Below are 15942 nucleotides of genomic sequence, written 5' to 3' on the forward strand. Positions count from 1 at the left end.
CATGGGCGGCGTCTGGGAGGATGTGTGGGGTGGAGTGGAGGGGGCGGAGCAGGGAAAGACTGCAGAGAACATTTAGATACCCTCTTCGTGTGTACTCATTTAGGGATCTAAACACAAGTCCCCGACGAAACACCTAGATTCTATTCTTAAAATGAGAACCAGAAGGATAGCGGAATGTTTCGCTAACCCTTGTAGCTAAACTTCCCCAAAGGGGCCTTGCGGTACGTCCCGTCCAGCACAGGAAAGGCGAGTCCCTTTAAGGAGGCGGAGAAATTAACTGCGACGGGTGAGCTCTTTGTCCAATCGCCGGCGGCTCCGGAGTTTCCAGGCCAATGAGCAGGCGGTGAGGGCGGGGCCCGAGTACAGACCCGGAAGCGGGTGCAGGCCAGCCGGCTCGCCGGGGGGCCATGGCAGCCACCGCTCCTGCAGCCGAGTGGGTCCCAGGTCGGGGGCCTCCTGGGGAGGTGATTCATCTGAACGTGGGAGGCAAGAGGTGAGTGTAGGAGATTCCTGAGACCCGCCCACCCCGGGAGCGGAGAGCGGAATAGGAGTACCCGCCTCTCCCGGGGGGAATCCTTGTCCATCAGGGATTGCTCCGCCTCTTTCTGAAGGCGCGAGTGCCTGGACTGACGCCCTGGGGTTAGGAGCCGCATTCCTCACCCTTCCTCCCTCGCGTCTGCTTACTTTCCCCCGCTTAGATTCAGCACCTCTCGTCAGACTCTCACCTGGATCCCAGACTCCTTCTTCTCCAGGTGATCGGGAGAGTGAGTTTGGGGCGGGCTGTGGGGGGTCGGGAAGAAACAGTATGGGGAACCCTAATTCCCCCACTCACCCTCCCCACCGCCCCCCGACACACACACCGTGGCCCGTGACACCTCCTCTGTGTCCTCTCCATGCAGTCTTCTGAGCGGACGCATCTCAACACTGAAAGATGAGACCGGAGCCGTGAGTAGGGCATAGACCTCTGAAACGGGGCAGCGGGGCTAGGAGGAGGGACAGGACACCCGCTCGGTCGCGCTCTTTGCCCCATCCATCCTCTGCCTCCCTTCCCGCAGATCTTCATCGACAGGGACCCCACCGTCTTCGCCCCCATCCTCAACTTCCTGCGCACCAAAGAGTTGGACCCCAGGTTTGCATGGGCATAAAAGGACCCCACCGTCTTCCCGTCTTCACCTTCTTCCCCTCAGAATGTTCACTTAAGCTCTTCCATCCTATTTAAATCGCGTCCTTAGAATTTACCCCAAACACACACACACACACACACACACACACACACACACCCATTTTCATTGCCCATATATATCATCACGGCTTAAATTCTTGATCCAGTCAAAATTTGCTACCTCTTGGGATTCTCTAGGCAGTTTTGAAAACTTCCCGCTCAGAATTCACTACCCATTCCCACTCCCCAGACTCTGACTCTTAGTCAATTCTGCTACTCAGGGGTGTCCACGGTTCCAGCCTCCTCCACGAAGCCCAGTTCTATGGGCTCACTCCACTGGGTAAGTGGGGACCACATTAGATCTTCATTGCACAGAAAACGAGCCCCAGCTCTCCTGATGCTCCCTCTCCCCACTCTCCTGAAGGAAGTTTGGGTTAGAGCTGAGAGCACTGGAATTGGTCCTGGGTCTCAGGGGGAGTGGTGGAGAATGAGCTAGGCGAAGAGGATAGGATCTGCTTTAGGACTCTCCAAGTCCCAGTTTGAGTTATTCTGCCTCAGTTCGCCGCCTGCAACTGCGGGAGGAGTTGGACCGGTCTTCTTGTGGAAGCGTACTCTTCAATGGTTACCTGCCTCCACCAGGTGGGCACAACTAAAGGATGGAGGGGAAGGAGGGTGGACTAAAGACTACATTTCCCATAAGGTTGCAGCCCTTGGGGACCTGTGCTGGGAGCCCTGACACTCTATGGGAATTGTAGTCCTATATCACAGGCCAGACTGATGGAAAGGAAGTTAGGAAACAGCCTTTCCAGTGAGGCAGTGGTCCAGCTAGCCCCATGGAGGCTCAGAAGTATGCCTTAAATCTGAAGGGGGTTTCAGTCCAGGTTTGATTTCCCTGTGGGGAAGCTTAGGAAGGACTGGGGTCTTTTGCATGGAAGGGAGAAAAGGGGAGTTATTGGCTATAATCACCATGGGACCTTGGATCGATTGCCCCACTGGGCATAGAAAATATGCCCCAGTGGTTATCAGAACTGCAGTCCACTAGGCTTTGCTGATGAGTAGAAGGAACAAAATGGGGAAGTTTGATTTATGACTATTTCCCTAACCTCAGTCAATACCGACCTTCATGAAGTTTGCCAAATGCGAAGATCTCTGCTTTTGTTTTTTAAACTTAGTTTTACTGCGTTGTTTTTAAAAAGTAATTGTTTAAAGTTTATTTATTGATTTAAGTAATCTTTATGTACCACATGGGGCTCAGACTCACAAACCTGAGATCAAGAGTCCCATGCCCTCCCAACTGAGCCAACCACAGTGCCTGGCACAAGAGCCATTTTACATAGGAGTTTTATATCACTGCCTTTATACCATGAATAAGTAAACGTGAAAATGAAACCCCCCCAAATACCAGTGTTGTGATGCTGTTGCCTGCCAAGAAGATAGGCTTCCATTTCTTTTTTTTTTTTTTTTTTTAAGATTTTATCTATTTGACAGAAGGAGCAAATGAGAGAGAGAACAAGCACAAGCAGGGGGAGGGGCAGACAGGAGCTTTATGTAGGACCCTGGGATTATGACCTGAGCCAAAGGCAGCTGCTTAACTGGCTGAGCCACCCAGGTGCTCTATCCTTCCGTTTGTTAAAACAGATTAGCAAACACTGAAAAGGCAGCCTGTGAGGGCAGCACCAAACTGATTCATCCTTTGTGATGGGCTCAAAGGAACCCAAGAGGGAGTAACTTGCTATGTGATTCAGTGTCATTGAATGCAGTGTCCCCACACCACCTAAAATCTTTTCCCCAGGAGACTCTGCCCTACCTGGGGGGAATTCAGTATCTGGCATATTTTAAGTGCTCATGATGTGGCCATTAGTACTATTGTTACCATTATTGTCACTCTGCTCTTGTCCCTGCCATAGTGTTCCCAGTGAAGCGGCGGAACCGGCACAGCCTAGTGGGGCCCCAGCAGTCAGGGGGACGCCCAGCCCCCGTTCGACGCAGCAACACCATGCCCCCCAACCTGGGCAATGCCGGGCTGCTGGGCCGCATGCTGGATGAGAGAGCCCCGCCCTCCCCTTCGGGTACTTTGCAGTCCCCTGGGAGGCTGGGGCAACTAGTGGGACCCCTGCGACCCTGACCCTGTCCTGATTCCTGTTCTTCCCACCCCCTCAAGGGCTTCCGGAGGAGCCGGGGATGGTGCGCCTGGTGTGTGGGCATCACAACTGGATCGCTGTGGCTTACACCCAGTTCCTTGTCTGCTACAGGTGCTCGGGGAGGGTGGTGGCCCAAGGCTCCAGCCCTGTGGACTGTGGGGGAGGGGTCATGGTGACCATTGATGATATCCCCCCATCCCCCAGGCTCAAGGAAGCCTCTGGCTGGCAGCTGGTGTTTTCCAGTCCACGCCTGGACTGGCCCATTGAGCGGCTGGCACTCACGGCTCGGGTGCTTGGTGGGGCTTTGGGTGAGCATGACAAGATGGTGGCAGCGGCCACAGGCAGCGAGATCCTGCTGTGGGCTCTACAGGCCGAAGGTGGTGGCTCCGAGATAGGTAGGATACCAGGACTTTTCCAGAACCTCCTGCCCTCTAGAGACCTCTGGTCTCTTAGAATTCTCTATCCCATTGGAACCCTGTGGCCCATTCAAACAACCCACCGCATATGGTTCTCACACCCATAAAGATTCTTTGCATTATTAAGATGTTCCTACCCTTTAGAATTCTGTATCCTGTTAGAATGCCTCAGCTTGTAGAAAAATCCACTCACATACAATCCTCCCCTCTGTCAGAATTCCCTGCCCTGTTAGATCTCCATGCCTATAGAATCCCAGGGCCTGTTAGAATCGGTATTCCCATTAGAAATCTCTATTTGGGGAAAAAAAAAATCTCTATTTGCCTTGTTGAAAATCTCCACCATGTTAGAATTCCACACCGCATCAAGAATCTGGCTTGTATAATCCTCTGTAATTCCTGCTGGAATCTTCTGTAAAGATTCCACCGCCCAGCTGAAGCCTCAGGGCCTTGGAATTCTTCCTGCCCCCTCCCTTCTCCCTCATGAGGTGGGGTCCTGGCTAAGTGCTCCTTGCCCTCTGCAGGCGTCTTCCATCTGGGGGTGCCCGTGGAGGCCTTATTCTTCGTTGGGAACCAGCTCATTGCCACAAGCCACACGGGGCGCATCGGGGTGTGGAATGCTGTCACCAAGCACTGGCAGGTCAGGGTGCTGGCTGGCCTGGCTGCCTCTTTCCCAGGTGTCCAAACCATACAGACCCAGGGAGGGGTGCCTTTCTGCTCTGCCCCCCTGGAAAGAGACAGAGAACCCAGTGGTGGGCCAGATCCTGGTGGGAGTGCTGGCAGGAGAAAGGCCTAAGGGATGTCATATCAGGGAGACCTTCTGGAAGAGGGGCTGCCAAGCTGATAGGAAAGATGATGGATTTGCAAAGGAGGAGAGTGGATTCTCCAGACACTGAACAGGGGAGTGGGTGAGTGGAGACGCTGTAGGAGGCAGAAACCCAGAGGGAGACGTGCAAATGTCTGTCATTCCCTCTGCACCCTCCCAAACCCTGTCTAAATGGAAAGAAAAATACATCTCCCGTGTGGCTTTCTCCCGTCCAGTGTGTTTGGGAGGGACAGACAGAGATAGAAGGAAACAGACAAATAGAAGTAGAGGAAGTGGGAAAGAGGGGACAGAGAGCGGGAAGGGTAGACAGAGGGAGGGGCAGTGTGGTATGGTGAAGGGATGCAGAGAGATAGACAGAGGGGACTAAAAAAAGCCAGAAAGACAGAGTCAAAGAGAGGCTAAGAGACAGAGGCCTCAGAGATTTCTAGAGATGGAGAGACACAGATGGAGATAGGCCTGGAGCAGGTAAGGCTGGAGAGAGGCAGGCCTAGAAACCCTGGGAGTGTTCTGGAGTTGGGGGGTGGATGCCCTGAGGGGTGCTGTGCCCGGCCCCCAGCCACAGCCAGTCCTGCCTGCGCCAGGTCCAGGAGGTACAACCCATAACCAGCTATGACGCAGCGGGTTCCTTCCTTCTCCTGGGTTGCGACAACGGCTCCATCTACTACGTGGGTAAGCAGCAGCCAGCCCCCCTCATGCCCCAGAACCTTCCTGGGGAAGCGGAAAAGGAGGGAAAAGCCTAGGTGGCTTGAACAACCCCATCCAACCCTCCCTGCCCAACCCAGATGTGCAGAAGTTTCCCCTGCGCATGAAGGACAATGATCTCCTTGTCAGTGAGCTCTACCGGGACCCAGCAGAGGATGGAGTCACAGCCCTCAGCGTCTACCTCACCCCCAAAACCAGTAAGCTCTGATGGGCTCCCCGCTCTGCCATCAACCCCTGCCCCCAGCTTGCTCCCCACCACTTATGTAGCTTGAACCAGTGAGATTTGACTGGGGGCAGGGCCGGGGGTGGGGGGAGGTGGGGCGATGCGGGGAGGGAGATTCAACTCTTGTTTAGTCATTCACCAAACACTCACTGAGCACCACTTGTGTGAAAGCACTCTTCCAGGTGCTGCACCATGGCAGACCCCTCCAACTGGGGGCAGAACTGGCCACTAGTAGTTCACCTTTGGGTTTTTTTTTTTCACCTCTGCATTTAGGGCATGACACCTGTGCGCTCATAAAACAAAGAAGGTGCACATTTTCTAGTTCTTTCACTCGGGCAGTTTTTTGTTGTGGTTTCTTGACTTTAAATCCAGAGCAATAGGTTCCTTTTTGTTTGTTTGTTTGTTTGTTTGTTTTGGAGCTGTGATTCACCTAGTGGAGCATTCCCCATTTTAAAGTGTGCACTTCAGTGATTTTTCAGAGATTCACACTGTTGTGCACACATCACTACCGTGTCATTCCTGAGCAGGATTTTTATCACCCGAAAAATGAACCCTGAACTCGTTAGCTGTCATACCCTGTTCTCCCTCCTGACAGCCCCCAGAGACCTAATTTATTTTCTGCTTCTGTGGATTGGCTGATTCTGGACATTTCATGTACACAGGACACGGGACCATAATAATCTGGCTTTTTTCACCTAGCATAATGGCAAAAATTTATTTTTTCTTTCTTTCTTCTTTTTTTTTTTTTTTTCCATGGGGATTGCTTTCTGGATCTTGAGTTATTGCCTGTTCCCAGGTTTTGAAGGTTTTCCCCTCTACTTTCTCCTAGAGGCTTTGCAGTTTTAGCTTTTTTTTTTTTTAAGATTTTATTTATTTATTTGACAGAGTGAGAGAGATCACAAGTAGGCAGAGAGGCCAGCAGAGACAGACAGGGAAGCAGGCTCCCTGCTGAGCAGAGAGCCCAATGTGGGGCTCAATCCCAGGACCCTGAGGTCATGACCTGAGCTGAAGGCAGAGGCTTAGCCATCTGAGCCATCCAGACGTCCCCAGTTTTAACTTTTTTAAGATTTTATTTATTTATTTATTTGACAGAGATCACAAATAGGTGGAGAGGCAGGCAGAGAGAGGGGGAAGCAGGCTCCCTGCTGAACAGAGAGCCCAATATGGGGCTTGATCCCAGGACCCTGGGATCATGACCTGAGCTGAAGGCAGAGGCTTTAACCCACTGAGCCACCCAGGCACCCCCAGTTTTAACTTTTTATACACAGGTTTCTGCTGCCTTTACCATTACCTTTTATGTATGGTGTGAAGTAAGGCTCACAGTTCATTTTTTTCCCCAGCAGCAGTAAAAGAGTAATACACCTAACTTCTCACTGTCATCCCCTTTCCTCCACGGAGGACCCCTTGCTCATTTCATGTATTTATTCCTTTCTTCGCCAGCCCCCTCCATGCCACGTGCCACCATACTGTCATTTCTCTCTTCATTTGTTTGTGTCCTTACAAGATGGGTGTTGTCAGCAGGCTTTGAAATCGCAGAAATGAGCCTGGGTGTATATGTCACTTGTCCCCTTCCTTTTTTGCCCACCCTGCCTTAGGCTTAATGTCCATCTGTGTGACTGTGCACGATCCTAATCCAAGGTTTTGAGCCGCTGCACAAAATACAAAACCATGTTTTACCTACCCACATTCCTTAAGATGGTCCATTAAGTCTCCAACCGTTGCAAAATAATCATTCCCCTCTGGAAGGTGGTGAAGGTGGGCAGTCCCTCAGACACCCAGTTGCATTCTCTTGTCTTACTGTCTGTCTGCTTATATGTCTCTGCTTTTCAGTCTTTTGCTCTGTAACCCCATCTCTCTCTGTGTCTGTCAGTCATTATAGCTCTCTCTGAGATCCAGTTTCTTGGTTACCTTTGCCTCCCTGTTTCTCTATTTTTTTCTATGAGCTCTGTCTCTGTCTCTCTCTTGTTTTCTGTCTCTGCTTCTCTCTCTCTCTCTGATTGGTCCCTCTCTTCGTCCTTGGCCCCTCCCCAGGTGACAGTGGGAACTGGATTGAGATTGCCTATGGCACCAGCTCTGGGGGCGTGCGGGTCATCGTCCAGCACCCTGAAACCGTGGGCTCAGGGCCCCAGCTTTTCCAGACCTTCACTGTGCACCGCAGCCCCGTCACCAAGATCATGCTCTCGGAGAAGCACCTCATCTCAGGTGGGCCTCGCCGGGCTGTCCCCACTGCTCATCTCCCTGCAGGATGGTGGCCCAGAAGGGAGTGTGAAACCAGGGAGTGACAGAGAGAATTTTAACCTGGAACAGTAATTGCAGAAGTGGGAGAATCCTATAAAGGGACCCATCCAGGCGAGAGCGAGTAACTCACCAAGTCCGCAAACATTGATGGAGCACCTGTCATGGGCCAGGCACCAGGGATACAGTGATGGACAAGACAGGTCAAATCCCTATCCCTGGGGAGCTCATGTTCTGCTAGGGGTGGCAAATGATAAATACATCAGAATAGAAACCACCAACAAGCAGTGATGAAGACCAAGAATGAAAAATCAGAGCTGTGTGCATGGCTAGAGTACAGTGGGGTCACTGGGGAAGGAGTTTGGAGCTGAAACAAAGGAGTGGGCAGGGCAGCTTGATGGGGACAGCCGTTCCAGCAGAGGGAACAGGCATTGCAAAGGCTCTGAGCTGGGAGGGTGATGGATGGATCTGAGTGGGGAGCAGGGAGCCCCTGTGCCTGGAGTGGTGAGGGCGACAGAGCCACGCAGGACTTTGTCCTTGACCCTTATTGGGAAGGAGTCTCTGGAAGGAATGCTGTGAGCAGAGGAGGGCCATGTGTTCACAGGGTCCCTCTGGCTGCGTGTGGGGACAGACCCTGGGGGCAGGACAGGAGCAGGGAGTCCAGGGAGGAGGAAGTGATGATGGACAGGACCAGGGTGGGGACAGTGATGGGGTTAGGTGAGATCGCTCTGGAATGATTCTGGAGGCAGAGCCAAGAGGATTTTTAACCATTCGGTGTTCTGGGGCATTCTCTAAAGGGGAGGAATTCATAGGGGCCCGCATCAGGACACCTTCATGGGGGTCCTCCTGGGGCTCGAGAGTATGGGGTGGTGGGGATGCCATAGCTGGCCTGACCTGTGCCCACCCCCTTGCTCCCCAGTCTGTGCCGACAACAACCATGTGCGCACGTGGTCCGTGACTCGCTTCCGGGGCATGATTTCCACCCAGCCTGGCTCCACCCCGCTCGCTTCCTTCAAGATCTTGGCACTGGAGTCAGCCGACGGACAAGGCGGCTGCAGCGCCGGCAATGACATTGGTGCCTACCAGCCACTGGCCCCTGGCCCCATGCACCCTGCCTGACCCCCACTGGCTGCCATTGGCCCCTTCCCCAGCCTGGTGGACCTCCATTCTCTTCCCACCACCCCCAACCCCATTGAATTCTGTTATCCCATTGTGTCCTCTGACTGCCCCCTGACCTGGGCTCCCCGACCCTACATCCCTGAACTCCACTGACTGTTGCTAACCCCCGGCCCTCTGTGAGATCGCCCAATTCCAGAAACCTATGAATGGGGACCTAGGGTCCTGGAAGGGTCTCATCCACAGGGAAGGAGGCAGAACCTGGGAGTCTGGAGTCCCAGGGACCCCTGCTGGTCCTGACTCCCCTGCCCCCCATCATCCTGGCGCAGGCCCCTATGGCGAGCGGGATGACCAGCAGGTATTCATTCAGAAGGTGGTGCCAAACGCCAGCCAGCTCTTTGTGCGTCTTTCGTCCACTGGGCAGAGGTGAGGACCATCCCATCAAACGGGGTGCAGGGAGTGGTCAGAGGAGAAGGCAAGATAACAGCTGGGGCATGGAGGCCAAAAGCGGGGTCCTAGCCGAGGGACCCCTGAAGGAGCAAGGGCTAGGAGGGAGCCCGAGGCCTGGCCTGGGTTCGGGGGCTGGAGGAAGCAAAGGGGTGACACATACGGTGGCAGTGACGCAGGAGAAACCCCAGGTGCCTGTGCTGGATGTCAGGCAGGTGGCCCAGGGTGATCAGGGCCTGGTGTGGGGGCAGGGGGCACAGGTGCGGGTGTCTGGGCCAGGGGGTGGGGTGCAGGCTGCAGGCTGCTGTAGGAGCCCTGATGGGGTGCTCACCCTAACCTGGGAGGGGGGGTCTGTGAGGCTTTTCTTGAGGAGGGAGTCCTGAGGTTCTCAAGGCTAGAAGTGACCAAATAGGACATCCAGTGGGGTGCAGCGTGGTCCTGGGGCTGGAGCAGTGGCCAGGTTGTAAGTGGGGGCGCAGGGCGATCTGGTGGAAGAGTGGAAAGAGATTGCCTGGAGCGTGGCCACTGCAGGGGCTAGACTGGAGGTTGGCACTGGGGACCCATGGTCACTGCGGGGGGTGCTGGACTGGAGGTTGACACTGGGGATCCATGGTCACTGCGGGGGGGGGGGTGCTGGACTGGAGGTTGGCTAGGAGCCACAAAGCCCAGTGAGGAGGCTGGGACAGGTGCCTGGCCTGAGCAGGCAGTGCTCAACTGGGTCAGACAGGAGGGGAGGAGGGGACCCTGGGAGAGATGCTGGAGGCGGAGGGGACTGACTGGTTGGGGGGAACGATAGGAGATGAGGGAGGTGCCCAGAATGACTCAGGCCTTCCCTGCAGTAGGACCAGGGGAGAGCAGCAGATGTGGGGGAGAATCCCTCCTGAGGCAGCAGCACCCGGAGAGAGAACATGGAGTGGGGGGGCGAAGGGGGTAAGGAGCCTTGGGATGGTGGTTGCAAAGGCAGGAACTGAGGCCATAACGGTGAGGTCTGAAGCCCTGGAAGCGTGTAAGGACAAGATGACTAGCCACGGGCAGGGTGACCCCCTCCCCTCTGTCTCAGGGTGTGCTCCGTGCGCTCCGTGGACGGCTCCCCCACCACCGCCTTTACGGTGCTCGAGTGTGAGGGCTCTCGGCGGCTTGGCTCTCGGCCCCGGCGCTACCTGCTCACCGGCCAGGCCAATGGCAGCCTGGCCATGTGGGACCTCACCACCGCAATGGATGGCCTCGGCCAGGCCCCTGGTACTCCCTGCCCCGCCTCAGTGCTATCCCAGAACCCCCCAGTCCCCACTCCAGTCCCTCTCCTCGACCCCCTTCATCAGTCTCCCTCCCTAAGCCCTTGGCCTCTGACCCCTTTCCTCTGCCTTTGAACCCTACCTTGCCCCAGGGTGTCAACCCCGCCCTCTTAGCTTCTGACCCCTGGACCTCTGCCTTTTTTCTCCCATCCTGACCTCAGCCCTTGCACATAACCCTTGTCCCTTGCCCAGTGATCCTTGTCTTGCCCCCCTGACCCACTTCCGTGCCCCCCAGCCGGTGGCCTGACGGAGGAAGAGCTGATGCAGCAGCTGGAGCAGTGTGAGCTGGCGCCCCTGTCTGCCTCCAGGAGCTCCCTCCGGAGCCCCTCCCCCCGCACCTCTGTCACCAGGTAGGCCTGACTCCAATTCCCTTTTGTGCAGTGGGGGAGGAGGCCCAATATGGCCGTGGGGTAGGGGTAGGGGGGTTGCTGGTGAGCAGCAACCCCTCACCAGCCCAGGATGACCCACCCTGACCCTCATCACACCCACCCACCCCCGCCCGCCCAGTCTTCACTTGGCCTCCAGCAGCACCTCCTTGTCTGGCCGGCGCGGGAGCCCAAGCCCCCCACAGGCTGAGGCCCGGCGTCGTGGGGCAGGTAACTTCGTGGAACGCTGCCAAGAACTGGTGCGGGCTGGGCCAGAGCCCCGCCGGCCACCAACACCAGCCCCTCGGCCCGCCACGGGTCTGGGAGCCCCCCTTGCACCCCCCAAGGTGAAGCTCAATGAAACTTCCTTCTGAACACAGCTACCATGGTGCCTTTGGATACCCAGATCCTGGGGGTGGGGGGTCGGGGGGCCTCTGGTGCCTCCCTGCTTCCTTCAGAGCCCTGGGTTCAGGGCCAGGGCCTCCTTGGAATGGTCACTGTTACTAAGCCCCCACTGCCCCCCCTTTTCTGGAGCCAAAGCCACCCTCCCCTAATAAAGTTCTCACTGCCAACACCTTGCTGACAGAGATCACAAGTAGGCAGAGCAGCAGGCAGAGAGAGAGGGGAAAGCAGGCTCCCTGCTGATCGGGGCTCCATCCCAGCCAAAGGCAGAGGCTTAACTCACTGAGCCACCCAGGTACCCCAACCTTGCTGACATTCTTAGAAGGTTTGGGGACCCCCAGGGAAAGGGTGGGAGAGATGTGGGGGCCAACCAGATGTCTGGCTATAGATTCAAGAACATCTGGCTGTCTTTCGGTTTAAGCGAAGAAGGGGAACATAATGGTTTACCCCTGGTTTCAGGCATAGTTGGATCCAGGGATTCAAAAACCCATCCAGAATGTCTTTCCATCTTTTGGCTTTGCTTGCCTCTGGCTGCATCATTCTCAGTCAGGTTTTCCCCTCTGGGTGCCAAGATGACTCCAGGTACCTCCTTAGCAACTTTTTTCCTCTCCAGCATCAGCAAAAAAAAAAAAAAAAGTCACATGCCCTATTCTTACTGGCTCAAATGTAGTCAGATGACCACCCCTGAACCAATCACTATGCCCCGTGTGATGGAGGACTTCCACTGTTCCAAGGGTCCTGTGCTCTCACAAGCCAGGAGGTGAGATCATTCCTCCCCTCCAACGGGAGGAGGAGGAGTTCCTGAAAGGTGAATCAGGGTACTGTTGCCACAAGCGGGGATGGATGGCTGCAGGTCAACAGAAACACAGATGTTGGCTAGACAATTGCCACATCCTTAACATTTGTACCCTAAACCTAGCCATGGCCAATACCTTGCCCACATCCCTGGCTGCCCAGTCTCATCCCTTTCCTGCCCCAACCAGAGAAGTTATGTGAGACCCATTCCACTCACTCCAATTAATATCCTTGAGGTTTTCCCCCAGATAATACCTATTCCTATGGCAACTTCTCAGGAAAGTTTTCTGCCTCTTTTCCTTGGGCCAGTGAAGAGGAGAGGGGGCCAGACTCGGGACAAGGGGTTTTAGAATATTGCTAATTTGAGAATTCCAGAGTTTCTGGAATGCCAGAGTTTCTGTAACAGTGGAGAGGGGTCCAGAATGTAAGGGAATCTTCTAGAATGCTAGTGGATGAACAGCATTAGGGTTCTCCCCCTCATTTCAGAGAATGCAGTCTGTAGAGGTTTCTTGGCAAAAGGATCTGGAAGTCAATGATTCTAGAATAGGGGAGTGTTCTAGAATAATATGAATCTACACTTGTAGGACTATTTTGTATGCCAGAGTTTCTGGAATGCTGACAATTCTAGGACACAGAAAGCAGTCTGGAGTACTAGAAAATCTAGAGCCTAGGGGCATTCTGGAATGTCAGCTTTTCTAGACCACTAACGGATTTGTTGGCATTCTGAGAAATCCATAATGGCAGGGGGATCTGGGTTGGCAAAGAATCTAAAATATGATTGGGAGATGAGTGATTCTAAAATGTGAGTGTTCTGGAATACCTGCAAATCTCAGACTCTGGAAATGTTTTTACATGTCGGGACATTCAGAATCCTGGGAGGTGTTTGTATGTTAGGAAGTCAAGAATGTTAGGATGTGCAAGCATCTAGAAGATGGGATGTTTTATAATGCTCCGAGATCTAGAATATTGACAGTTTTTCCTTGCCAGGGAATCCAGAACACTTGTGTTTCTGGAATGCTGGTGATTCTAGAACGGAGAGAGAGAGAGAGAATCAAAAAATCTGGAACGCTAAGGAGATTTGTCTGTTAATACTAGGGATAAAACCCTGGGTGTGAGTACATGATGGAAGGAAGCTTCCAGAATGCCATGGCTCTAGAACTCTGAGGGATTCTGAAGGGTTGAAAGCAGATCAGGATCCAAGAGATGACATAGAAACGACCCTGGGAGATACTGGCACTGTCAGAGAGGGATTGGGAGCCTGGGGGAATCCAGAGGCAGCGGGGGATGGGAAACCAACACCATCCCCGGAAGTTGTAGTGGTGAGCCCGAGGCAGTTGCCTAGCAACAAGCATTGAAGATGCCCCGGCTCCCAGGCAGAAGGGAGAAATTTCGGCAGCGCCCCCAGCAAATGCTCCAGCCACGGGGTAGGAGGTGAGGAGGAGGGCAAGGGGGGGAGGGTTGTCAGGACACGCTGTCCTGCCGGGCCATGTTAACCAGATTGCGGGGGCTTCACAAAAACTGGGACACAGCACAAATTCAGTGGGCAGTCAGGCACTCCATCATCATGCTAGGACTGCCCATGGATGCCCGCGAGTGGGGCCCGAGTGTCGCTGTTACTGCTCTAAAGAGCTGCGTGTCCCTGGATGGCGAGTAGGCCCAGATTCTGGCTGTCAGTGTGGGATGGAGGCGTGGATTGCTGTAGGTGGCAGTAACAGTGTGCGTGTGGCTGTGTGAGTTAACCAGGGTGCCTCGCTGTAATGCGGGGGGGGTGAGGGGTGCCCTTTCATCCTGCACACCCTCCACTGGAAGAAGGAGCTGGAGTGGGGGGGGGCGGTGAGGATGAAGCTGGATCGGTTGATATTCTTAGTCTAGAATGGACCCTATATGGTCTGGGTCCCAGGCCTTCTATCCTGTGGGGGTGGAGCCTGTGACCCGCTGGGGGCGGAGCTAAGTTTCCAGAACTGGAAATCTTAAGACTCAAACTGCCTCGAGGGTTGGGGCCTGGGACAACCCCCCTACCCCCAGACAGAGCAGACATGAAAGGGGTGGGGCTTGGGATGCTATGTATAGGGCTGCGCGCGAATTTGCTGTGGGAAGGGCAGAGACCAGAAACTCAGAGGAGAAGGGGGAAAGTGGGGAGCCAGATCTGAAGGTGGTGGGGGTGGGGGGCGGTGACTTTAGGACAGGAAAGTGGGAAGTGTAATTGCGAAGACAAAGAGGGGGGCCTGAATTTATAATGAAGGGAAGGGGCTGGGCTTGAGACCTACCAGTGGCGGGGGGGGGGGGGGGGGGGGGCGCTGTAAGCAAGGCTTCGAGCCTGGAACTCCCTAAAGAGAGTGCAGGTGGGGCCTAAGGCCCCCTGTGACTTGGGGCTCCAGAAGGACGGTAGAGGACCCTAGGAGGGGAGAGGACTGGAATTTTCCAAAGGGAGTGTCAGTTGGGAGGTGCGCTCTTGGGAATCTTTATAAAGGCTCAGGTTAGGGAAAGAGAGTCTAATAACCTCTCGGGGCAGCCGTAGAGAAGAGGTGTATGAAGAACAGCTCTCTGGGAGTCAAGTCTGGGGGTGAGTCAGGAGCAGAGCCTGGGTCCTATGAGGGACAGAAGCTACAGCCTTCTGAGGAACAAGCTTTTGCTTGTTTGGACCTGGAACCCTTGAACCACAGGGCTTTGAGAAAAGGAAATCCTTTGGGAAGGAACAGAGTGGGCCTGGGGCCTCAGAGGGTCCAGAATTGGGGCCTACTGTAGGATTAGCATTCCCCGCCCCCGCATGAGAGGTGGACACTTCTGGGGGCTTCCAGCGTTTATCCCAGTCAGGAAGCAAATTCAGATTAAATTCTCCCACAACTGAGTGAGGAATGAGGCCTGTGCATGAGTGTCTAGTTTAGGGGACCCTACCCACTGCCTACGCATCCCTCCCAGCCGTAGGGGTGTGTGTGTGTCCCAGCATCTCCACTCCTCAGCTTCTCCTTCCGGAATCGGCACCTGACTCCCGATTTCCCCTCCAGCACTGAGAACTCCCGGCCCCAGCTCCCCCCGCCCGGCACCTGTCCCTCTTAGCCCCTCCCCTGCCGCCTTCCGATTGGCCAAGCGGGCAGCGCCCCCTGGCGACATCGGGCTCGGATTGGCGGGAAGTTCGCAGCTGCGGCTGGGACTGTGGAGAAAATGAGTCGGCCTCGGGCGGGGGCGGGGGGCGGGGCCGCGCGGAGCCGGACCCGCTGGACAGACTGCCCGCCTGGAGCGGGACTCCACGCCGGACACGATGCGGCGGCCTGGCCCCAGCGGCCGCCGCCCCCTTCTGCTGGTGCTGCTGCTGCCTCTCTTCGCAGCCACCGTCTCCGCCGCCAGCCCCAGCCCCAACCCCAGCGAGGCCGTCGAGGTTGCGGGGATCCCGGGCCGCCCGGCCGGGTAAGCCCCGCTGCGACCCCTTCTTCCTTGTGCCCCCTCCACCCGTTAAGTCTGGCGGTCCGGAAGCACCAGGACTTGCAGATTTAGGGGGATGACGAACCCAGTGTTTCGTGGGTAGTGATGAAAGAGCAAGAGCCCTTGGATTTATTAGGACCCTCTATTTTGCAAGGCTTAGTATCGGGGAGTACTGAAATTTGGAGTCGAGGGATTCGCCGCTGGTGTGGTAGATGGAGAATATGGCCCCAGGGAATTCTAGGGTCTTTTCGGCGAAGGGTCCCAGCTTCTTTGGGGATGGAGTTTTGAGTTTTCCCACGATGATAGATGGGTGGGGCCCTTCAGATGGGATGGGGTTCCCCAAGCTTCTTGGGTGCTTGGAAGGAACAGGAGTAGCGGAGGTTATGAAGGGACTCTATGGTGG

The 15942-nt window shown here is 55.1% G+C and overlaps 2 protein-coding genes across 8 annotated transcripts in view; both read left to right on the forward strand.

Annotated features, from left to right (window-relative positions):
• Positions 1 to 336: 336 nt before the first annotated feature.
• SHKBP1 (SH3KBP1 binding protein 1) lies at positions 337 to 11496 on the forward strand. Of its 3 annotated transcripts, none has more exons than XM_082709292.1 (18): positions 337 to 493; positions 699 to 752; positions 900 to 945; positions 1056 to 1129; positions 1444 to 1502; positions 1721 to 1801; positions 3070 to 3231; positions 3324 to 3414; positions 3508 to 3698; positions 4241 to 4356; positions 5124 to 5211; positions 5325 to 5441; positions 7499 to 7669; positions 8622 to 8777; positions 9148 to 9244; positions 10326 to 10504; positions 10793 to 10907; positions 11065 to 11496. In XM_082709292.1, the coding sequence occupies exons 1-18, from the start codon at positions 408 to 410 to the stop codon at positions 11294 to 11296; spliced, it is 2115 nt and encodes a 704-aa protein (XP_082565418.1). In that variant the 5' UTR covers positions 337 to 407; the 3' UTR covers positions 11297 to 11496. The 3 variants fall into 3 exon arrangements, with proteins under 3 accessions (XP_082565418.1, XP_082565419.1, XP_082565420.1); XM_082709293.1 differs by having other exon boundaries at positions 348 to 493; positions 1684 to 1801; XM_082709294.1 differs by having other exon boundaries at positions 363 to 493; positions 699 to 764; positions 1684 to 1801.
• A 1965-nt stretch (positions 11497 to 13461) lies between these two features.
• Positions 13462 to 15942, forward strand: part of LTBP4 (latent transforming growth factor beta binding protein 4) — a 28192-nt gene continuing 25711 nt past the window's right edge. For 2 of the 5 annotated variants that reach the window (XM_082709286.1, XM_082709288.1), the window contains exon 1: positions 15205 to 15524. In XM_082709286.1, the coding sequence (XP_082565412.1) occupies positions 15282 to 15524 (243 nt within the window). In that variant the 5' untranslated portion in view covers positions 15205 to 15281. Of the gene's footprint in view, positions 13551 to 15204; positions 15525 to 15942 lie in introns of those variants that run through there. The other 3 variants (XM_082709289.1, XM_082709285.1, XM_082709287.1) reach the window with 3 other exon arrangements.

Source organism: Mustela nivalis (genome assembly GCF_964662115.1).
Source record: "Mustela nivalis genome assembly, chromosome: 18".
Taxonomy (NCBI): Eukaryota; Metazoa; Chordata; class Mammalia; order Carnivora; family Mustelidae; genus Mustela; species Mustela nivalis.